Below are 25576 nucleotides of genomic sequence, written 5' to 3' on the forward strand. Positions count from 1 at the left end.
TATATAGTAGTTACTATTTTGGCTTTTGAATGGAACTTTCCTAACTGGCCTAATAACCTCTGTTATTAGAGACTGAATATCATGCTTCTTGTCCCAGAATGGAATAATCTTATAACACTGAGACTGAATGCCATGCTTCCTGTCCAAGAATAGAATAACCTAGTGTCTGTTTCTCATAGCAAATATTTTTTGAACACTTTAATCAAAGCACAGATAGCACCTCAATTCCAATGACTCTCTTTATGCATTGAAAAATGAGAGATGATTTTTAAAGAGAAAGTAAAATCAGAAGGGATAACTGAACAATAAGAGCCAGCAAAAAGTGGACTGTGTCTCTGGTTCTTTATTTTTCCTTTCGGTTTTATAGATGAATTGAGCTGTAAAAATTGAAAAATTGAAAAAACCCTCCATTTTCTCCTCATCAGTAAAAATGTTTTTCTCTCAAGATCGCAAGAATATAATTTGGCCTTTGACATTTATGGACAGATCACTTATATTTCATCTAATGGTAATATTGTTAATTTTGTGTAGTATTGGCATTAAAAGACAAAGCACTTTCATATACCTCTTTTCACCACCTCATTTTCCATCTCTCATCTCTGAGAATCAACACCATTGGGAGATGGTCAGAGTTGCTGCATTGAGGGCACTTGCTGCTTCCTTGAGTGGTTCCAGGAAGAGCCATAACATTTGAGAAGGAGCATGTTAGAAGGGTTAGTTTGCTGAACTTGGAAACAGAAAAACCTGGGTTCTGAACCTGTCTCAGACACTAACTAGCTGTGCAGCCCTGGGAAAGTCACTTAAAAAATCTCTCTATGCCTCAGATTCCTCGTTTGTAAAATGGGGGGATTTGTCTCAATCATTTCTAAGGTCTCTTCCAGCTCTAAATCTACGATCTATGATACTAGGTTGGGGAGGTTAGGTGGTATAGTGGATAGAGTGCCAGGCCTGGAATAAGGAAGACTCATCTTCCTGACTTCAAATCTGGCCTCAGACACTTACTAGCTATGTGACCAGGCACAAGTCATGTAACCCATTTGCTTCAGTTCCGTATCTGTAAAATGAGCTGCAGAAGGAAATGGCAAACCATTCCGGTATCTGTGCCAAGAAAACTTCAAATCAAATGGGGTCACAAAGAGTTGGACACGACTGAAAAACGACCGAAGAACAATGTTACTAGCTCTGCCACCCTGAGCAAGTTGTTTAACCTCTCTGGGCTGGCTTTGGGACCTCTAAAGTTCCTTTTACCTCTAAAGCTCTGATCCTATGATTCTGATTCTCCTGGGTAGTCTAGATGCCACCTAAGGTTTTCTTATAGCTCTAAATCTATGATCCTAACTCCCCCAAGTAATCTCAGAATTAGGGCAGCAGTTAGGTGGCACGGTGGATAGTGTGCCAGGCATGGAGTCAGAGAGACTCATCTTCCTGAGTTCAAATCTGACCTCAGACACTTTACTAACTGTGTGATTCTGGACAAGTCATTTAACCCTGTTTGCCTCAGTTTCCTCATCTGTAAAATGAGCTGGAGGAGAAAATGGCAAACCACTCTAGTATCTTTGCCAAGAAAACCCCAAATGGGGTCCTGAAGAGTTGGATATGACTGAAACACGACTGAACAACAACAATCTCAGAATTAAAGTTCACAAAATCTACAATATAAAAAGTTTGCAGTTACAAGATGAGAAATATGAAGCATAAGTTACAAGACCATATCTACAAGGCAAAGGTAATAGCAACAACTTCAGCAAATTCAAGGAACAATAAGGTACAACAACCAGCCTGAGCTACTGGGACCAAGAAGGGAAGCTGTGAACATGCTTTCTGAAAAACTGTTTCTTTCACAAAGGTTAAGGTTTATGGTAAATTTTATTTTTTTAAACTAACTTATCCTTCCCAACCCCCAAGTGGCGAGTAATTAAGTCTGATGGAAAAAAGGAAAATAATTTCATTTGAAATCGAAATTGAAATGGGGCCAGATACAAAAACTCCTTATGTATTACAGTGGAAACCTACAGCTTCAAGGCCACAGGTGGCCCTCTAGGTCCTCAAGTATGGCCCTTTGAATCCAAACTTCATAGAACAAATCCCTTTAATAAAATGATTTGTTCTGTAAAACTTGAACTCAGTCAAAAGGCTGCACCCAAGGACCTAGAAGGTCATATGTGGCCTCAAGGGCCACAGTTTCCCCCCACCCCTGTATTAAACTCTTTGAATTTCTGACTTACTTTAACTTCTAGGGAACACGGCATGGGTCCTGAAGTCAAGACCTATCACCGGCTGGTTCTCACTTGGGTTCCCATAGAAGAAGCAGTCAGTGTTTACTTTTAGACTCACTCTTTGGTTTAAAGCATTGTGTCCCCCAACTCCCACCCCTTACCAACCCCCACCCCTTACCAACCCCCATACACATGAAGATTCCTTAGCTAGGTTGGTGCTGGGGGTGGGGGCAGGAGTTCATTTCTCAGATACACAACATAGGCAAGGTTTGGATGATGGGAAAGATGAGCAGGAGAGGTCCAAAGGATGGGGATACTGTATGAGAACACATCTGAATGGGCAGCACAGAGAAAGGTCTGGGTGATAGTATGGTGTCTGTCAGGGAGAGAAGGCCATTAAAAACAGCAAGTTAGAACATAGAAATGGCAGAGCTGGAAGGGGCCCTGTCTGTTAACTAATCTAAACCCTTCATTTTCCAAATGAGAAAAAGGAGGCCTGGTGAGAGTTAATAGTTCACAGAGCAGGATGGATCACCTAGTCCAGTGCCCAGTCGAAGTCTAAAAAAGGTAAGGTGACATGTCCAAGATACACAGCTGGTTATGGGAGAAAAATCTCATCTATTTAAAATTTTTGCCTAGGATTGGCATTTTCTTAGTGAGAGGAAGGTACATAAATGTTTCTTGCTTTTTAGACAGAAATATGCTTTCAAACAAATTTTCCTTCTCTACCTGTAAGCAAAAGAAACTAAAAATGTGCCCCTCACATTACCAAATCTCCCACGCACAGGTTTATTACACTCATATCTCCTCCAAGTCTGCTTTTAATTAGATGCCAAATTGACAATGGTACCTAACATAATCTTTCCATCTCTATTTTGGAACACATTTTCTCCCTCAGGATACGACACAGCTATCAAGTATTATTTCCTTTCCTTACATTTTTCAAATGTAATGTTTTATTGTTCATGTTAAACCATCAAAATCAACTTGGACACACCAAAAGATGTGAGATTGATTGGTTCAGACAAGAAACAATTAAATCTGAGAGTAATTATTTTCAAAGGATCATAGATTTAGAGTTTGGGGTGTGTGGGGTTGGGGGAGACTTAGTGGAGAATTGGATAGAATTCTGGGCCTAGAGTCAAGAAGACTTGAGTTAAAAATCCAGCCTCAGATACTTACTAGTTGTGTGACTCTGGGAAAGTCACTTAACTTCTTTTTGCCTCAGTTTCTTCATCTGCAAAGTGGGAATAATAACACCCTCCTCCCAGGGTTGTTGTGAGGATCAAATGATATAATTGTGCCTGGCACATAGTAACCACTATATAAATGTTATCTATCATTATAATTATTCTCCAATCCAATGCTCAGATTTTACAGATGACATGACTGAGAGAGGTTCAGTGACTTGCCAGAGGTCACACAGCTGATAAGTATTGGAGTCAAGATGTGAACCCAGGTCCTCCAGTTCCAAAACTCTAAAAATAGTTAACATTTATGTTATTATGTAGTGCTTTAAGATTTGCAAAGTGCTTTACAAATAACAGTGGTGTGGTGGTGGCTGATGGAGCACCTGTGTTTTCTTACTGTTAAATTGTTAGGCCAAAATTAGCACAAGCAACAGAGAATAATCCATACTTTGTTGCATCTCAGCTTCAGAGGCTGCATCGAGTGCACAATCACCTGCAAACAGAAAATCATATTCCAACACTCCCTTCACTTTGATCTTGGCTTGTAGCCTTTTCATGTTGAAGAATTTACCATCAGTGCAGTAGCTGACCTTGATGACATGTTCATCCTCACTGAAAGCATTTGACAGCATGGCTGAAAACATCATGCTAAAAAGCATGGGAGCAAGCACACAGTCTTCTTTCATTCCATTGGTGACTGGGAAAGCATGAGAGCATTGTACATTACCCAGAACCCAGGCAAGCAAGCTGTCATGAAATTGACGTACCATGCTGATGAACTTCTCCAGGCAACCAAAATTTTTGACATAATTTTCTATAAGCCCTCATGACTAACAGTGTCAAAAGCCTCGGTCAGATGTACAAACGCTGTGTACAGACCTCTGTTCTGCTCCTGGCATTTCTCCTGGAGTTGTTGGGCAGCAAATGCCCCATCAACCATTCCTTGGTCTTTTCTGAAGCCACCCTGGCTCTCAGGTAGATGGCCATTTTCCAGGTGGAGAATCAGCCTATTAAGGAGGACTCTGGCAAGAATCTTGCCAGCAATGTCTAAGAGAGAGACACCCCCCCCGTGATTGTCACAGGACAATCTATTTCCTTTATTGAGATGGACAATGGAGGCATCCTTGAACTCCTGGGGGATAACCTCCTCTTGCCATATAACCTGGAAAATTTCATTCAGCTTTTGTACGAGCAATGAACCCCTCATGTGGTAAATCTTAGCTGGAATAGAATCAGCACCAGCTCTTTGCCACACAAAAGGAGGCTAATGGCATTCAATTCTTCTCCAGTTGGAACTTCAGCTAGGGAGGGATTGACTTCAACTTCAGGTAAACCATCAGCGGCGTCAGCATTGATTGATGATGGTCTGTTAAGAACATTACCACAACATCCATACATAGAACCATCGGTTATAACAAATGGAGAAGTTTTGAATGCTGTGGATAAGTTTACTTACTTTGGTAGTGTACTTTCCAGGGATGTACACATTGATAATGAGGTTGGCATGTGCATTGCCAGAGCTAGCTCAGTGTTTGGGATGCTCCGAAGGAAAGTATGGGAGAGAAGAGGTATCAGACTGACTACCAAACTGAAGGTCTACAAAGCCATTGTACTGACCTCATTGTTGTATGCCTGTGAAACCTGGACAGTATACCAGAGCCATGCCAGGAAACTGAATCGCTTCCATTTGAATTATCTTAGGAGGATTCTGAAGATCACTTGGCAGGATAAGATACCAGACACTGAGGTCTTTTGTTGAACTAAACTGCCAAGCATCCAAACTCTGCTTCAGAGAGCACAATGCTGATGGGCTGGCCGCATTGTTCTAACGCAAAACATACGCTTGCCAAAAAGACTATGTCATGGAGAACTCACACAGGGCAATAGTTAACATGGTGGTCAGAAGAAGTGATACAAGGACACTCTCAGGGTCTCTCTTAAGAACTTTGGAATTGATTGGGTGACATGGGAGACACTGGCACAGGACCACTCAGTATCACGTGCCCACATCAGAAAAGGGGCTGTGCTCTATAAGCAAAGCAGAAGTAAGGTAGCTCAGGAGAAAGAAAGATATGCAAACTTAGAGAATCCACTCCAAAGGTTCACATGGACTATTTGTGCCCAACCTGTGGTAGAACTTTCCAACCTGGTATTGGTCTGATCAGCCACAGTCGGACACACTAAAACTTGACTCTAGTATAGTGATGTCATTTTGGTCCTCTTCAAAAACAAAGGATGACAACAACAACAAATAATAATAATAACAATAGCTAACATTTATATGTGTCTACTATGTGTCAGACTCTGTGCTAAGTACTTCATAAATATTATCTCAGTTGATCCACACAGTAACCCTGGGGGTGGGGGCAGGGAGAGGTACTATTACAATTTCCATTTTACAGATGAGGAAACTGAAGCAGACAGAAGTAGAGTGACTTGCTCAAAGTCACCCAGTCAGTAAATATTTGAGGCTAGATTAGAATTTAGGTCTCCCTGACTCCAGGCCGGACACTCTACATCCACTATGCCACCAGCTGACTCTACATATACAGAAGAACCAGCTATTTTATTTTACTTTTCCCTTTGTGACTTTTCACATAGATGCTCACATTGTAGAATTTATTTTATAAATAAAAGGGTTGTTAGAACATGATGTATTCTTTTGAGCATCTAATCATTATATCTCCGTAACATCCCATCTCTTCCTGGGAAAATGAGAATATTCTCATACAGAGCCTTAATTGACAGAACAATGCCAAATTCCAGGCTGGCTTCTATATTCCAGCTGCTTAAAAGAATTCTATTCATTTAATGAAGTATTAAATTCCTCATATCATTAATGGGTGAGAATGAAGAATAGGTTTACTCCAGGCTGATGTAAGCTATATTTCATTAACGTATAAACACAATTTCCCACCTCCCCACTAGATAAAAAATAAACATCCATGGATTTAAGCTATACTATTTTAGGAAAATTGAACTAACAAGAATCTTACCTCCTTATTCCTATAATTCAGAATTCTCTATGCAAGGGTTTTTACTTATCTTTGAATAGGCTCCAAAGTCTAGAGAGTGCTTTGAGATCACAAAATGAATATCCCCTTAGAAAAGGACTGGATGGCCCAAGGAGCTGATAACAGCATAAGATAAGAAGATTGATTTAAACACCTGCGTGTGTAATGAAGGTTAGAAGAGATCACAAACTGTAGCTACCTAATGGAGGAAGGAAGGAAACAACCATTTATCAGGCACCTACTATTTGCCAGGCACTGTGCTAAGAGATTTACAAATATTATCTCATTTAATCTTAAAAATAACCTTGGGGGTGGGTGCTATTATCATTTTCATTTAACAGATAAGGAAACTGAGGCAGGCAGAGATGAAGTGACCTGTTCAGGGTCACACAGCAATTAAGTGTCTAAGGCTGAATTTGAGATCCAGTCTTTCTGACTCCAGGCTCTGTGCTCTATCCACTGCACTACTTAATTGCCCCTAAATTAGGTTTATTAATGAGTATGGATGCTAGGCGGCACAGGATTGAGCACTGGCCCTAAAGTCAGAGGATCTGATCCAGCCTCAAATACTTGACACTTACTAGTTCTGTGACCCTGGGCAAGTCACTTAACCCAGACTGCCTTGCAAAAAAAAAAAAAAAAAGCCAGTGGAAGTCTTTGCATTGGTCTTTCCTGAACCACTTGGTTAGCAATAAACATCCTTCCGCATTTTATCTCATATAATATTTTGTTCCTCTCTCATGTACTAGTCACATACGATTGTGTATTATAGCTGTGTATAGTTTAAAAGTTTCATGAAGGCAGAGACCATGTTTCAATCTAAGCTTTTATTCCCCAGGAACAAAGTATAACGCTTTCTGCACAGTAGCTACACAACAAATGTTTGTTGTATTGAGATCTGGAAAGATACACAGGCATTCAGGGATGGGACAGGTCTAAGAGATTATCTAAGTCAAGTCTCTTATTTTACAAATGAGGAAACTGAGTCCCATAGAAGTAGAGAAACTTTCCTAGGATCACACAGTGAATTAACTGGTGGCAGATATCGGACTAGGAGCCACAATTCCCAACTTCTAATAGAATTCTCTTTCTACCATACTGCATATAGAGAAATAGCACATGGATAAGGAATAAAGATGGAAGGTCAACTACCTGGGGCCAGGGAGTGTGTTATTTTTGTCTTCATGTCCCCAGTGTCTAGCACAGTACCTTGCCCATATTAGGCACCTAATAAATCAGTTGAATTGAAATGAATTGCTGCAATAGCATGCAACCTGGCAGTTATAAATGCATTACATTCTTACAGGAGTGTGCAGAACTTCTCCTTAACTTGTTGCATAATTTTTCCACTAACAGAAAACCTCTTTCTTTAAGGTTATCAATCTGGTACATTTCAAAAGTACCCAAATTCCTAAAACATAGACTTTCTCCTCTTAGAAAATGATAGGGAGCACTTATATGATGTCACTATATCTTATCTATTAGTTTATATGGGATGGATAAAGGGAGTTGTTTTTTTTTTCATTTAGAAGAAATATTTGAAAGGTTTGTTAAAAATTACTCTTATAGGTTATTTTTAGGTAGTACACCAAGTAGACAGATCACTGGACTTGGGAGTCAGGAAGACCTGAGTTTAACTCTTGCCATACATACTTACTAGCTGTGTGATCCTGGGCAAGTCACTTAACCTCTTTTAGCCTCAGTTTCCCCATTTGTAAAATGGAGATAGTAATAGCTCTTACCATCCAGGGTTGTTGTGAGGATCAAATGGGACAATATATGTAACGTGCTTTGCAAACCTTAAATGCATATAAAAGCTAGCTAATATATGTAGTTATTTTTGGTTAATGGTTAAATTAGAAAAAAGCACCATATTTATTTCATAACAATAGCATATAGCACATATCTGACCTTTTTTTTTTTTCGCAAATAAGGACAAAGTACCCTTTTGCCAAGTAGATGATTTTTCTGTTGTTGTTAACAGCAGAGCTGCTGTGCAGAGCTCATTTAGAAGTTATATTTCCCCTCCATTAAAAATATGTTGTGATCTACAGACAAAGCAATAGAACCACAGCTTCCTTGGGTAGCTGCCTCTTCTGGCTCTGTGCTTTCAGCCACTAAGGACTGAAGAAACACTCAAAGAATCTGCTATAAATCTCAAGATACCTCATGACACTATGTTGTGTTCTGCCAGGGAAGAAAGGTACTCCCAGGAGCCAAGGGAAGTACAGGTGACTGGAGGTCACTGCTAAACTGCTGTTCATGAATAGGGCTTTTAGGAGGATGAATGCAGTGGGCTCTGGTTTGACACAAAGACTTCAGAGTGAGAGCTCAAAGGCCTCCAAGCACCATCGTACCAAACGTAGGGAAGAGGCAGACCTGGAAGAGGGGAGAGCTGAGCTATTCATTAGGCAAACTTGGTTCTAATCCCACATTTCAGCCACTAAGTTATGTGACCTTGAGGGAGAGACTTCATCTTTCTGGGTCTTGGCCTTACAAAAGAGTCAGAGGCTGCAGGATCAGACCTCAACTCTGCCTCTCAGCAGCTGTGTGACTTTGACTTTGGGTTACACTGATTAACCTTTCTGAGCTGCTTCCTCACCTTAAAATGGGAAGTTGATAGTTACATTATACTACCTACCTCTCAGGACTATTGGGGATTAAATGAGAATTTAATGTATTTAAAGAACTTTGTAAGTATTAAGTACTATGTAAATGTGAGATATTATTATGTTAATAATAATGAAATGAAGGCATTGAACTCTCATTGGACTACAATCCAATCCCTTTAAGTGTCAAAATTCTTTAATTTTCTCTATAATGCTCCTTGTTCTGGGTAGTTGAATAATTCTAGCAGAAAACAGGGTTATAAGTTGTGAGGTTTTGTTATTCAGCCACTCTCCATCAGTATAGAGAGATCATACTGATAATAACAACAATAATGGAACCACATCTCTCTCTAGTGCTTCAGATTTTTCAAAATTGTGATCACATGCTGTCAAACGCATTCTTGAGCTGTGTTTGGGACCAGTAAGAAGGCTGTCTTCTTCATCTGATACTAATGGCACGATATAGGGGAAAATGTACTGACTTTGGAGATGGGTGAGCTCAGGTTCAAATCTTGCCTCTGTAGGACTTTAGGTGACTCACTGAATTAACTTCTTTGAGCCTCAGGGGAGTCTTATTTTAACCTATAAAATGAAGGAGTTGAATTAGATAAATTCTGAGGTCCCTTTCTGCTCTTGATCTATGATTCCAGTAACCATCACTGGTGGACATTTCCTCAGAGAAGACTGTAGACAATGGAAAGGATAAACTGTTGAAAAAACTTTGGAAAGGGGTTAGACAGTGGTACAAGCAGCCCTTTACCTCTGTGGGCATGTTCTGCACTGATTCTTTCCTAATTCAGTATGTTGTGTTCTCTTCTATGTCTTTATTTAGCCTTTCTAGGAAATGAAATAATTGCTAGGTTTTAGGAACCATCAGTCGGTGTTAGGTTAATTCCAAATGGCATGTACTGTTATTGTGGTTCAATTAAGCTGAATAAACATTTATTAAACATCAACTATGTGTAAAATATTGTGCTAGTTTGGGGCTACAAAGACAAAAATGGAAACAGTTCCTGCACTTGAGGCACTTATGTTTTACTTATGCTATAAGAAGTGCAGTGTTATGTATAAAATATATTGGATTAGTTATTGTCTCAGGAAGGGGGGCGGGAGGGATAGAATTTGGAACTCAAAACTTTAAAAAAATTTAAAAATTGTTTTAACATGTAATTGAGGAAAATTACATATATACATACATGTATACACACACACACACAGAAGTGTTTAATTAGGACCCAGGCAGAGTTCAAGTCAGTTGTTCAAACTCCACAGGCAGGTATATCAATTGAGTATTAGCTGATATGTAGGGAACATGAATTATAGCTTAGAACTGGGAAAGAATATAGAGATCACATCTTCCACATTCCTTATTTTAGAAATGAGGAAACTAGTGCTTTGACTAGAGACTGACTTGAAGTAACTTTTATTTAAGTCACTTTAATTGACTTTATGAGTCACACAAGTTACCTAAGTAGCAGAACCAGGGTGTGAAGAACCCACATTCTCTGGGTCCACCCAATCTGTTTCTGATCTGTAGCTAGGTACTGCAGTAGATAAAGTACTACGCCAGGAGTCAGGAAGATCAGAGTTTAAATCTTGCCTCAGAAATTATTAGCCGGGTAACTCAGGGTAAGTCACTTAACCTCTGTTTGATTCAGTTTTCATATTTGTAAAATGAGTATAATAATAGCACCACCTACTTCCCAGGGTTGTGGTACTACTATGTAACACATAGTGCTATATAAACATTAGCTATTATTATTATTATTATTATTCTTAATTAACCTCTCACAGCCTCAGTTTCCTCATCTGTAAATTGGGAATAATAAAAGAGCCTATTTCACAGGGTTGATGTGAGGATCAAATGAGGTAACACATGTAAAGTAGTCTGCCAACCTTAAAGGGCTATATAAGTGGTAGCTGTCATTATCATAGTTGTTCTATTTATACCACATTGCTTCTCTGGGGGTCTAAATCACAGTCATCAAATTTGTGGTCCATGAGGCAGACAAAACTCAGTGGCTGAACCATGTTAAAATGTAATTGAGAAATGTTTTATAAAATAAATGAATATGCGATAGAACATAGAAAATGCTAATTTGTGGTTTTCTAAGTTTACATGTATCCTGTAAGGATCTATTTCCATTTGAGTCTGACATCCACTAGTGTAAGATTTATCTGCAGGAAGGCTTTAGATGTTAGATCTCAGAAGGCTTTCCCTCACTGAGCTAGCTCTGAGGTGCAGTGGGTAGAGCACAGGATCTGGAGGCAGGAAGACCTGAGTTCAAAACTGGCTTTAGACACTGTGTGATCCTGGGCAAGTTGCTTAACTTCAGTTTGTCTCAGTTTCCTGAACTATAAAATGAAGATTGAAAAAACAAACAAACAAAGCAAACCAGCACCTACTTCACAGGGTAGGTACTATATAAATGCTTATTTCTTTCCTCAGCAGAAGAAGCATTCAGTTATCTCTCTTACCAGAGAAATATCTTGTTATCAATTGTACTTTGGCCTTTACTAATAATAAGACTTTTCAATCCAGGCTTTGGCATTCATAGGTTCAGAGGGATTTAAGGGAAGTCCAGATATTGCTAAACCCATTCCATTTAAAAAGACTAACCCTAAATCACCTCAAGGTAGTATTTGCTCATTCTGTTCTTAAAGGCTGCCAAAGAAAGGAATTTCAGGACCTTACCTGTTTGTTACAAGAGGTTATTTCCTTATCTCAGACCGATATAGCTAGGAAAAAAATTCCTTTTGATAGAATTCATGGTATTAAGCTTTTATGGATTGGTCAAAAATATCTCATCTATTTGTAGAGTATTTGGTTCCATATCATTTGTATTCTTTTGTGCCAGCTTTCTAAATTTCAAAGAATTAAGTGTATCAGGTTGCCTTTCGTTGAAATGTACTCTATTCCTTTTTCTTCCCAGATCTACTCTTTAGCCTTGCTTAAAACACTGACTGGTAACTTGTTTCTCTGTGATTTTTATGGATAAAATAAAGAAAATTTCCCCATAGATGCTGGTGCCTGCAAGAGCACCCTGTCTGCCATAAGTCTCTAGCTCCTGGGTTGAATGACTTACCAGCTGTGTAACTCGGCAAATGCTGCTTTGATCTTCTTCACAGAACTGTCCACTTCCTCCTTGATCATTACTCGATATCTGGTCAGAGACACAGTGCATCGCTGCAAGTCCTTCACTGATTTCTCGATATTGGGACCTAGAATTATTGTCAAACAAGAGGAAAAAAGTGGTCCAAAGGATTGGAGAATCTTTTCATTTATGAAGACAAAGTTTCCAAATGGAGATTTGACTCTTATTTTATTGCACAAAAAAGAAAGCAAAGGCCCTGCCTTTGTTGCATGTTGGAAGCATAGACCAAACTTCTCATTAAATGAATTAAGTTGGGAAGAGGTGATGGTGATTCCAGGGCAATTGGGCTTTTTTGGGGGTTCTCAGTAGAAAAGGATGGGGATGGCTTCAGTCTCTCACTAGCAATCTTCTTTGACAGGGTCATTTTGGCCTACTCAGCCCCTGTGCTCTGTCATAAATATGGTTTCCACTGGGAAACTGTGCTTCTGGCCATCTTGATTAAGGAGGCTCTGTGTAGCAGAACTCCAGTAACCTTGTAGAAGAAAATGACTCAGAGATTGGGAGAGGCCTAAATGAGGCAAAGGTGGCATGAAGCATGGATGAGAGGTTCTTCAGCTCAGGATTCTGTTGTACTCAGAGCTAGGCAGCATGCAATTATAGAAACAACATTCAATCTAGGTCTATCTGAGCTAATCTTGCCGTTTCCTGAAACTGTCACCAGGGTTTTGTAGATTTCCCAGAAATAAATAGGCAAATTGTTCTTATCTCAGTAATGGCATATTTATTACATGGGTGCATGCACACTCACACACACAAATACTTTTGCAAAAATTGAGAAAGTATATCAAATTGGAGTCAAAGAAAATAGATACTGTTGAATGGGACTGAGAAGGGAGAACACTATTAAGTCTTCTGGTAAATAGAAAGGAAATGATATTACCTATTCCTTCTCCCACCCCCTCCCAGTTCTATCCAATGCACATTTATTAAGTGCTGACTATGTCAGACCTTGTGGTAGGCACAAAATGAAGAGCAGGCCCTACCCTGAAGAAGTTTACTTTTTATGGGGGGTGGGAGAGGGGACCACAGTGGACAGACATGAGTAACACAAAATATGTAGAAAGTAATAATAATGTAACCTTTTATTTGGGGGTGGGGTAGACTAGTGCTAATTACTGGTAGGATGAGAAAAAGAGGTTATATATAGTATGAGTTTAAACTTTATCTTCACCTTGAATAGAGCCAGGGATTCTAAAAGGGGTAGATCATTCTAGGTCTAGGGTGGTCTCTACAATCCCCTCTCCCTCTGAGATTCCGTGATTTTGTAAGCCTCTTCCTTTTTGAATAGTCATGCATATACATACAAATAACATAACATAGTTTAATATTATTAAAATACTATGTAGTAGGTTACCTACAATCCCTATTCATGAGTTATTTTTGAATGGGTAGCATAGAATTAAACATAAATAGATTAAGATGTTTCCTTATGTAGATATAACAGCATATCTAAAGTAAGGAGTGGTTTCATTTAAAATTTTTTAAACTTACTATTTGAAAAAATATGCTTTATAGGCTATGTGGAGAAAGATAATCTTATGGTAAAATACCATATAAAACTGGGCATTTATGCTTACGAAAATAGTGGTCATAGGGTTGGCTACCTAGGAAGAAGACTTGGTTTACTCAGGTGTACCAAACTGTCAGATGAATAAGGAAGAAAGAATGCCTGCGATTTATGAACATTTATTGCAGAAAAAAATACAACTGTATTCCACTTCTTTTCATTAAAAGGTATTAGGTCTCTTCTAGATATACATTAGTGCTGATGCAAAAGCTTATAATCTAACCACTTTACTGGACACATAAAACATACTGAATTGCTTGCAGGAAAGAAATCACTTTACCTCTCTTTTTCAGTAAATCATCAGCTGTTACTTCAGGATGAGTTGCAGGGGCACATGACTTAACAATAGGTGTTTTTGACTTCGGTCTGCTTGTGTTACAGTACTGCTGGGCTGAAGCTTGCAGACCATCTGACCTCTCTGTTGCGGGCACAGGTTTCGGGTTCGCATCTAGAGATAGCCTCTGTCGCTGCAGCCTGCTGCCTTCTGTAAGAAAACACCAAATACTAATTGTAAAGTGATAAGCTAAGAACATTGCCAATGTTGCAATGAAGATGCAGGATTGTTTTGTTTAAGCGTTGGCGATGATACCTGTCATTGCAAAAAGTAAAAGAATAGAATCCCCCCCTCCCCCAAAAAAATAAAACTGCCAAATGAAATAGTTTTTTCACTGTGGTTAATAAGAGCCTAATTCTTGTGACTTAATCATTCTCTCTAATTTTCTTGTGATTTGTGCATTTGTGATTCACTAGGGGGTGCAGTAGATGGCAAGCTGGGCCTGGAGACAGGAAAATATGACTTCAAACAAACCTTGCCTCAGACATTTGTGAACTGTGTGATCCCAGGTAAGTCATTTAACCTCTGGCTGTCTCAGTTTCCTCTTCTATAAAATATTGATAATAACACTACCTCCTCCCAGGATTGTGGTGAGGAACAAATCAAGGAATACGTATAAAATGTCTCATAAATCATAAAATGCTATATAAATGTTAGCTATGCCAGGAAATGAGATTTTCTTTAGGGTTTGTGTGTGTGTGTGTGTGTGTGTGTGTGCGTGTGTGTGTGTGTGTTTTATATTAATTATATTTTCTGTCTATTGATTCTTAGTCTATTGACTCTTAGTCTATTGACTGGAATGAAAACTCCTTAAAGTCAGGGACTATGTCATTTCCCATCTTTGTACATTGCATAGTGTCGGACACATGACACAGGCTTACTAAATGCTTTTTGGATTGAATTATATTAATACTGGGGTGCATTAAATGGATACCTTAGAGGCTTGAATTACTATCTCTCACCAAAACCTCCAACAGGCCTAGCATATTTTTGTCAGTAAAGTGGTTATGAGTTGTGGAACTGGTTTCTATTGAGAAGCAGAACTACCTGCTACTGGTATAATTCTGTTACCCCTCCCACTTCTATTTCCTCCTTATAACTGGTGGACTCCACTCTCAACTGGTACTGACAAAGGAGGGTCTGTTACACTAAAAAAAAGAAAAAAAAAGAAACTCTAAGCAATTAAAGCTGTACTTAAAGGATAATTAATCACATCCTGAAAATAATCTGGGAGATAAAGTATCAACAGTGAAATTGATTTATTTCCATGAAGAGAAGAAATGAATGTCTTGTGCCCTTTAACCCTGGACAAAAGGAAGCAAGGGGGAGTGGTATATAGTTCCTGGCATCTAAGTGTTGGGCTGTAGTTCCAGTTATACTACTGAATCCCAGTGTGACCTTTGGCAAATTCCCTGACCTTTCCTTTCCTTTTTCTTTTTGTGCTCTCTTCTCTCCTCTCCTCTTCTTCCTTCCTTCTTTCCTTTCTTTCTTTCTTTCTTTTTTTGAGAATTAAAAGGAGTTTATTATAAGTACACCAAGATAGCAAGATAGCCAAGATAGCTGATCACTGAAGATCAGTCTGGGCCTGTTTTTTCATGTGTAAAATAGAGATTATAATACTTGCTCTGCCAAGCTAATAGACTTGTTTTAAGCATGAAATGATTTAATGAAACTAGAATGGAATCTCTGAGCTACAAGGTCCTCAGAAACCATCTAGTAGAGTGTTTCCCAAACTAATTTGTCCACAGAACATTTCTGGTCTTGAACTATATTGAGACACCCATACATGTTGATCTGGGAAATTTGGGGGGGGGCATGGCATGTCCCTGGAATTTAGGGAAATTTGGGACCAAAATAGAAATATGAATAGGCATCTAGGTGGCACAGTGGCTAGAACACTGGGCCTGGAGTCAAGAAGACCTGAGTTCAAATCAAACCTCAGACACTTACTAGCTATGTGCCCCTGGGCAAGTCACTTAACCTCTGTGTGCCTCAGTTTCTGTGTGCCCAGTTGTGAGGAAGAAAGAGATAATAAAGCGTTTAGCACAATGCCTGGAATATAGTAGGCATGTAGATAAATGCTAGTTATTGTTAGTATATTTTCATATAAATGCTACACATAATATTTTTGATACATATATAATTTTAATGTTCACTAATTCAGAAGAGAAGCTACTATGAACATCAACATTTTCTCAGAGAACTTCTAATTGTATTACATCGAACACTTGGATTATACACATAAAGTCTGAGAAATACTGATCTAGTCTAAGACCCTCTACAGATGAACAAGCGCAGTCATATGATAAGCTACTAAAAACTATAATGCAGTAGATAGACATTCTCTTTCTCTTCCTCCTTTCTGTTAGCATTGCAGCAAGTGCAAGAAACTCAGGAAAAAGAAAACATTTGTCTAATTGAATGTGATGAAAGACACAAAGCATATTTCGAGCAACACTTTCTACTAGGATTTTCCTGAAAGCCACGTTTAGCTGAAGGGCTACAAATGAATTTGTTCACTGATTTCCATATTGCTAATAATAATTAACTTTTTGTTGTTGTTGCTATCAGTAACACTGCAAGTTATTCATTTTCTAGTCCCCTTTTCTTCAATTAATCTTCAACTAACATTTATGAGAAACAAGGTGTTGTAGAAGGAGTCAGAAGCTTCAGTTTCCTCATTTATAAAACTAGGATAATAACATTTTCACTCTTTACATTACTGGGTTGCAGTCAGGAAAGAACATTTCAAATTATAATGTGCCATATAATCATGAGCAATTATGTGAACTACTCTTCCCTTAGTATGGTGCTGCGAAATGGATCCCAGAACTAAGTAGCAGAAGTTCTGAATTACAAAGCTGTCCACCTCTTGCACTGACTCAATATTAAGTACACTGGTAACCATATTGCCTTAAGTTTACTATCTACAAAATGAGAGGTAACAGATTACACAATGGAAGATTTGAAAGGTGTAGAGTGATGGATATGAAAACTCTTTTCATAACAAAATCATATAATAGCTTGGGTTAAAACACTCATCCTGAGCTCTTAAGTACTTTAGGTCATTTTTTCTATAAAACTACTTTGGATATCTATGTAGATTTCATAGGTATCTTTGCTAAGTTAAACTAAAAGGAAAGACAGGTAGAAAATTAAGCAGGCTTTTAAATAAACTTTTAAATTAAAGCTGGGAAAATTAAGGGTAATTCTCACATTTACATCATTAAGAGGCATTCTGTTTTAAGCAGTATAATAATTCTGGATAAGAAGTCAAAGGGAGCACCCTAGGTGAGGGGCTCAGAGACAGAAGAATCATTTTTTGTGAGTTCAAATCTGACCTCAGATGCTTATTAACTGGATGACCCTGGGCAAGTCACTTACCCCTGTTTGTTTCAGTTTCCTCATCTGTGAAATGAGCTGGAGAAGAAAATGGCAAACCACTCCAGTATCTTTGCCAAGAAAACTCCAAAAGGGGTCACAAAGAGTTGTACATGACTGAAACAAGTGAACCAGGAGTTAAAGGACCTAGGTTCAAATCTTGCCTCTGATACTCTATGACCTTGGGCATATCACTTAACCTCCCTTGGCTTCATTTTCCTCATCTGTAAAATGAGATACTTGACCCATCCCTATTCCTTATGGTCCACTTGAAATGTTTGCACGTGTGAAAATACAGGGATGAAGACTGCCTTTGCTTCAGGGTCACACTGCCATATACAGTAATGATCACAACATTCATGAGAGTAGTTTGGGTATGAAAATCCTATTGACTGCTGGACCTAATACCTCATCAGTGGGATTGTAAGTCCCCTGTTGGAGGGATCTGAATTTGATTCAAGCTAAATCCATCATTAAATTGCCTGCACATCAAAGAAAGCACAGCTTAGCTTGAACTTCTTACTGTGTACCCTTTAAAACTTAATTAAGAGAAAATTACAGCACACAATGAAATATTTGATCAAGGGGCGTGAATAATGTAAATAAGCCCTCTAAGCATGTATATGCTGTGACTGATCAAAGCAGTGACCCCTTAGCTGCAGTAAAGGCTGGGTGCTACAATGAGGGTTAAAATGTTTGCGTTTAAATTTACCATTCAGTGGCAGGTTCTTCTGGACTTGTCCCTGTTCTATTCTCTCTCTTCTGGTAGCAGATGAGACTAATTTTTTTTTAAACGAGAGGCATTGTTAAAATCAGAACCCTAAAGAAAACTTATTTCTTTTGAGCTTCAAAGAACAGTCATTTTATTTTTGGAAAATAGAGGCTTTAAATTACAACCTAATACACTAGCTAGCAGCTGTGGAATAAGAAAAGAAGTATTCAGGATTTGAAAACTGCTTAAATGTAAGATAATGCTAATTAGCATGGTGGAGAGGGCGGGTGTTATCAGAGAATTAGGATGTGAACAAGCAGAAATATGAATAGATTCCCTGGCAGTTGTTTTTTTCAGGTTTCTGAGGTTCACGGACAGTTGCCTCATCGTTAGCAAAAACTTAGAGAGCTGGAAAGTTTGAATGTCTAGAATGTTACTGTATGTGTGTCTTACTTAAGAAATGTCTAATATTTTAGGAAATTTAGAGGATTAGCTTTGGACTAATTCAAACTGTACTGTGACATATGTGAACTACTCTTCCCTTAATGCTTACTGTGGTCATGGTACTATTTCCGTCTCTGTCATGCTATACTGATCCTAGAACTAAGTAGCAAAAGTTCTGAGTTTCTAAAGATGTCCACTAGAGAGAGAACTACCCAGTTCTTCTATCCCAGAATAATAAGAGAAGGGACTACTCAGCTACCACAGAATTGGGGATAGTGTTGACAACTCACTCCCCTAATTACATAAAAAAGCATCTTGGGAGTTCTTCCTGGTCACTCATCTGCCTTCAGCCTCTGTTAGAGGCCATCAGTGCTCTCATTCACCAGAGGAACCCTCTGTAAGCTTCAAGAGGATGGTCCTTGCTTGTGGAGATGAGTTATTGGAAGCATACTACAAGACAGTATACCCACACTAGAACATTTGGGGGTACTTCCCAAGCAAGGGATGCCTGTGCCCCAGCTGGAACCTCCCTTTTCTTTCCTCCTCAAAAAAAGATGTAGCCAGGAAAACGTTGAGAGGTAAATGGAGGATATGGTCGTTCTTGAAGTAGTCTGATATTTCTGATGTTGCAGAAAATATTTTCCACCTCGACGCTGCTGCCAATAGCTTTCTTATGTTAAATCAGCAGAGGGAAGGAGGAGAAGGAAGGAAGATGTAATTTCTGTTGCTGACTGACTGCGGCACAGTATGCTCCTCACTGATCCCACCAGTTGAAAGAAGCCAGCAGCATTAACATCACCCTGTGACTCTGTCTCTGTGTATCCCAAATAAGTGTAGGGCAGGGCAAGGGAATAATATGGCAAGGCTCACTTGCGGATGTGATTGTATCTTCTTTAATAATACTTAAACAAATGGTGGCCTGATATGATCTTGGTTCATCTAATGTGTTAGCCATCCCTCCCTACTCCAGTTTTGTGTCATATGTATATCTGATAAGGATGTCATCCAACTTTTCATTCTTATCCTTGATAAATATGTTAAATGGTATGGATTCAAGCAAAGATCCCTGGGATAATCTCCTGGAGACCATGTTCCAAATTGAATGGGAACTCTCTTTAATGACTACTCCTTGAGTCCAGATATTCAACTCAATTGAAATCAACCTAATTTTTATTTATTTATTTATTTTTGGTGAGGCAATTGGGGTTAAATGACTTGCCCAGAATCACACAGTGTTATGTGTCTGAGGCTGGATTTGAACTCAGGTCCTACTGTCTCCAGGGCTGGTGGTCTATCCACTGTACCACCTAGCTGCTCCAAATGATTGTTGAATTAAATTGTCTTGTACTGAATTTCTTTTTTTTTCTTTTTTTTATTTTGATGAGGCAATGGGGTTAAGTTATTTGGCCAGAGTCAGTGAGTGCTATGTGTCTGAGGCTGTATTTGAACTCAGGTCCTCCTGACTCCAGGGTTGGTGCTCTATCCACTGTGCCATCTCGCTGCCCCTATTTTTTTTTAACATTTGTCCTACGTCTTTCTATTCTCCCCACAAAAAATATTTTGTGACATTTGTGCTCTTTGATGGTTCTGGTTAAGATTCTTCTACATATTCTACAAGTACCACAACTAATTCTGCCGCCATTGACTTAAACGTCTCCAATTTTAAATGCCATGGGAATGATGATGGCAGAAGCTTGCAAGTGAATAGGAAGCTTGTCAATCAATGTTCATGCCCTTTCATCCAAGTTTGATCCTTGAATCTGTCACTTCAGAGAAAAACATAGAATACATTCAATGCTTTCTTACTTGCTTGTTCTCACAATGAAGAATTGTAGAGGTTGATTTTTTTTAAAAATCACATCTCATGAAAACAATCTTTTCTTGGAAGAACCATGGATGTGCCCCATGGATTTGTGTTAAAAATTATCAAACATATATCTTTCAAATCCTTAACATCTGAAAATTTCCAAAGGCCTTTTCCTTTTCTGCTCCTAATCTCCCCCCTGCCCAACTTTGTATATTTACATGTAGTTGAGCTTTACTGAAGGAAAACAAGTCTACAAACAAGTCATTCATATCTAACTTAAAGAGATTTGCCAACTACATGGCAGTTCTGAAACTAATTTTCAGCTATTTATATGCTCACTTAAGATGGTGCCAGAGACTAGTTTTGAAGATATAATTTCAGAAAAGCATATCTGAGCAAAACATAGTATTATAAAGCTGCTCTATGTTAAATAAATAAATAAATGAGTGAATTTCTAAACAGTGTGCTGATAAAGAAAACAGAATTTTGCATGGCACTGCCTACCAAAATTACTGGGCTGTAATGTGTCTGCTTCTGAAGTCCCAAATTTTCATATTACTCAAAGCATACTTTCACTATTCACTTAGAAGTAGATGAAAATGCATGAGATTTTGACCACCCTATGGTAACTGGTAATATAAAAAGCTACCAATCTCAAGCAACTGGTCTCAGGATTACTAAATATACATAGTAAAAAATGTATAGCAAATGAAGGCTCAGTCAGTCTAAATCTATAACTCAGTTAATAAGTCTTTCTTCCCTGCCACTCCTAAATACTATAAATGATCATATCATATTATTTAGTTTAAGGTATAGGAAAACGTGGTTACAAAATGGCAGTTTACAACAGCCTGTCAGAAAAAAGTAGATATAATCATAAGTCTCTATCGTAATATAAGAGTAATATTATACATTGGGTCCAAAAGAATCAACACAGTGGTTCTTTCTATAGACGTGGCCTATGCATTATGGGAACCAATAGAATATAAATAAGGGCAGCTAGGTGGTGCAGTAGAAAGAGTGCCAGGCATGGAGTTGGAAAGACTCAAATCCAGCCTTAGATACTTACTAGCTATGTGACCCTGGACAATCATTGAACCCTGCTTACCTCAGTTTCCTCATCTGTAAAATGAGCTGGAGAAGGAACTGGCGAACTACTCCAGCATCTCTGCATAGGGTCACAACGAGTCCAAAACAACTGAACAACAACAAACATACACGTACACACATATGTGTGTATTTATACACCTATATACACATATATACACCATACACAAAGTGTATACAAAGTAATTTCAAGACAAAGGGAGTACAATTAGAAAGTGGCTGAGCTGTGCTTTGGGAGGAACCATGGAATCTGAGTGTATTTCAGACATGGGGACCTCAGAAGGAGGGAGATAGAATGCTGAGTTCAGGGAAGAGCTGCTAGGCCAATTTGACTGAACTGACAGTGACTGAAAGGGGATTAAAACGAAAGAAGACTGGAGTGGTAGGTGGGAACCAGATTATAGAGGGATTTAAATGTTCAGCTGAGGATTTTCTATTTTATCTGAGAGCTAATAGGAAGCCACTGAAGATTTTTTGAGTGAGTGCCATAAACTTGTATTTTAGGAATGTCAATTTGGCAGCTTTGTGGAAGGATGTGATTTCATTGTACCGTTGAATGACCATATAGGAATTTTTTTACCTTAAATGAGGGAAGATTAAAAAAAAAAAAACAACCAAAACCAAAAGCCAAACCAATCAAAACCATTTAATTCTGGTCTCTGCTTTTTGTAGGTATTTTTCATTTAGCAAGTCACACTAACACCCCTGAACCACCTGCACATCTCTTGAAGTTAGCTTCACTGGTTAAGATTTCAGAAAAAAGGGAGTTTCTTAATGTCAAAATGTTATAAAAAGATAAAACACATGATTCACAGTCTGTTGCCCAAATGGGCTACCCAGAGCAAGTTTCCTTGAGCCTGTTTCATTAGTAGCAAGTTTGATAAATGAACATCCATGAACAGATTGAAGACTGCCTTTTAGTCATGTTGAACATCCCCCCATCTGCCTCGAACTTCATGAGGCTATTATGTTCTTTTTCTTTAGTTATTATTGGTGATTGCTAGTTATTATTAGTCATGTAGTTTGTTCTTCATGTTTTCAGGAACTAGGGTGCCCCTGTTCTTTCCTGTAACTGGTTTTTAGCAATCACCTAAAAAACAAAACAAAACAAAACTGAATCAAACTCTATAGACTGAGAATTGAAGGAGGAGTCAGATGACCGTGGGTCTCATCCTGGCTCTGCCACTCATTAACTATGTAACTTTAGACAAGTCACTTAATAGCTCTGGACCTCAGTTTCCTAATCCATACAATGAAAGAGCTTTAGACAGAGGTGGGGAACCTGCAGCCTCAAGGCCACATGTGGCCTCTAGGTCCTTGAGTGCAGCCTTTTGACCGAGTCCAAATTTTACAGAACAAATCCCTTCATTAAGGGGATTTGTTCTGTGAAGTTTGGATTCAGTCAAAGGGCCACACTTGAGGACCTAGAGGGTCATATGCAGCCTTGAGGCCACAGGTTTCCCACCCCTGGACTCCGCTGTGGATTTCTCTCAGGTCTACTAGTCAATGACATCCTAATTGCAATGACTTAGCTTGAGTGGAAACTTTCTTGTTCATTGCTTTTCCAGGATTCCTACTGAATCATTTTCATTATGAAACCTATTGAAAATTTTATTAGCTTTCTTGTCAACCTACTTTCTTGAGGGGATGGGGAAAGGATAACACTTTTTCACCTTTCATTAGCTAGGACCAAATCTTTTTCTTTAGAGTTATAATGAGCATAGCACTGATGCTAAAGTGAATAAAGTAGACATTTTTTCCTCCTCTACAGAAATGCATGTAGATTCTCTCATTATGTCTTCATGTCTTGTTGTGAAGGTCTCAATAAATGCTAGATATTCTGAATGAACCAGTGGCAAAAAGAAGTAGCAGGAGTGAGAGATTCTGTTGAAGGAAAAAAAATGACTCCAAGAATACAGGACCTACCGAAACAGATAAATCACGGGAACTGATTTTAGAATGATCTGCCTATAGTAGGAGGGTGATTAATCAATGTTTGTGGGATTATAGAAGGGCTTCTTTAAATTGAGAATTCCCCTAGTACATTTCTGGAACATATTTGAATTTCTGGAGCATTTGATATACACATAACTTATTTGGGAGAAATCGTTTGAGTTATTTCATCAGTGGAAGGGAACTCACAATATGGAAGCTTCTTCCATTGATCTAGTGCACGGGTTTTTAACCTAGATCCACAGTCAGTCAGTCAGTCGACTAGCATTTATTCAGGCTAGTCACTGGAAGGTCAAAGCTGAAGCTTAAATACTTTGGCCACATAATGAGAAGAAGGGACTCACCGGAAAAGACCAGGACATTGGGAAAGATTGAAGGCAAAAGGAAAAGAAGATAGCAGAGGATGAGATGGATAGATAGTATCATGGAAACAATAAACATGAACTTAGAAAGACTTCGAGAGATAGTGAAGGATAGAAGGGCCTGCCATGCTATAGTCCATAGGGTCATGAAGAGTTGGACACGATTGAATGACTGAACAACAAAAATGTGCCAGGTACTGTATTAGTTGCCCAAGGAGTCCCTGATTAGATTTAAGGAGAATCAGTGAACTGGAATTTGAAGAAAATTAAATCTTCATTTTCAGAGGTTATTTTGTAATCTCTGACTGAAATTTATCTTTTCTTTTAATTGTGAATGTAGACAACAAATTACAATATTATTACCAGTATATGTGACTTTGTCACTAATAGAAATTATAGTTATGTAATTTAGAGTTGTTGCAGATATTTTAAAGTATCCTTTATGTTCATAATTCAAATTCACTCTAGTTAATAGATCCACCACTAGATATTTTACTATATCACAATTTTGTTTTTTGAATATTCTGATAGCTGTTTTTCAATATGTTTCCTCTGAATTCAATATTTTATTTTATAAAATTAAAAATATTCTTCTGAGAAGGGGTCCATAGGTTCCATGACACATACCCCGCACTAGCGTCTCCCCCCAAATCACCTTGCATTTGTTCTCATATGTCTTCCGTACCCTTTTGTAACCAACCATTTGTGGAGACTTATGTCATGTTTCATTTACATGTGTGCATGTTGTTTTTCCTCCAGGAATATAAGCTGCTTAAGCGCTTTTCCCTTTTGTATTCCTAGCACCTGGCAAAATACCTGGCATATAGAAGATGGTAATTAATGCTCACTTGTTTTCTTGATCATACAGTAATACTTATGTAACTTATGGCTTTAGAGTGTTTCCTGGAAGACTGAGGGGGTAAATGACTGGCCCAGGGTCAAACAGTATGGGTTGGAGTCAGGACTCACCCCAGGTCTTCCTTGCTCAAAGGCCAGCCTTCTACTTGCCAAAAGGACTCCCACAGAGAACAATCAGGTACACCTGGACTGCATTTCCTCTAATGTGTTATACTTGATAGGCCTTTGGTTTGTGATTAATGTCAAAATGATAACTTAAGCAATTAGATTTTGAAAGTGATTCAAATGAAAATAATATCAAGGCAACTTGGGATTCTGCCACTCCTTAATTATTTAATTTCCTTCTTCTCAAGCTTAATAAATCAAGTCAGTGTGAAACTTATAGCATAATAAAACACTAAAGGAGAAACAAATTCCAGATTGATACTGGACAAGTGGTGATTTCTTTTATGGGGAAATCATTTTATGATAAAGGTTATCTGTACAGTTCTTGATTCTCAGTTACAATTTTATTTTATGTAAGAAAATTAGTGTTCTGAGCCCAATTCCAGAAATGCTATGGGGCAATATTGATAAGTTTTAGCTATTTTATGTGAATTCATTAACCACCAGACACATCTTATGATTTTCTGCTTCTCTGCCTTTGTTTTTGTTATTTCAAATGATCTTTCTTATTCCTCTGCCTTCAAAATCCTTCCTGTTTTTCAAGACCGAAGCATAATCCTACCTTCTTCCTGAGGGTTACCTAGACCATCCCAGTTTGATGTAATCTCTCCTTTCTATAAACCTTTTTAGTACTTGCTATTCTTTTTTTGGTGCTTGTGTGTGTGTGTGTGTGTGTGTGTGTGTGTGTGTGTGTGTGTGTGT

The 25576-nt window shown here is 38.5% G+C and overlaps 1 protein-coding gene across 2 annotated transcripts in view; it reads right to left on the minus strand.

The window, feature by feature from the left end:
- The window catches only part of SPATS2L (spermatogenesis associated serine rich 2 like), a 235957-nt gene that overhangs the window by 34897 nt on the left and 175484 nt on the right, over positions 1-25576 (minus strand). For both annotated transcript variants that reach the window (XM_027865958.1, XM_027865959.1), the window contains exons 6-7: positions 14032-14235; positions 12116-12251 (exon numbers count right to left, since the gene is read on the minus strand). In XM_027865958.1, coding sequence (XP_027721759.1) covers positions 12116-12251; positions 14032-14235 — 340 coding nt within the window. The remainder of the gene's footprint in view (positions 1-12115; positions 12252-14031; positions 14236-25576) is intronic.

The sequence above is a fragment of the Vombatus ursinus genome, unplaced genomic scaffold (assembly GCF_900497805.2).
Source record: "Vombatus ursinus unplaced genomic scaffold, bare-nosed wombat genome assembly UNPS02014779.1, whole genome shotgun sequence".
Taxonomy (NCBI): Eukaryota; Metazoa; Chordata; class Mammalia; order Diprotodontia; family Vombatidae; genus Vombatus; species Vombatus ursinus.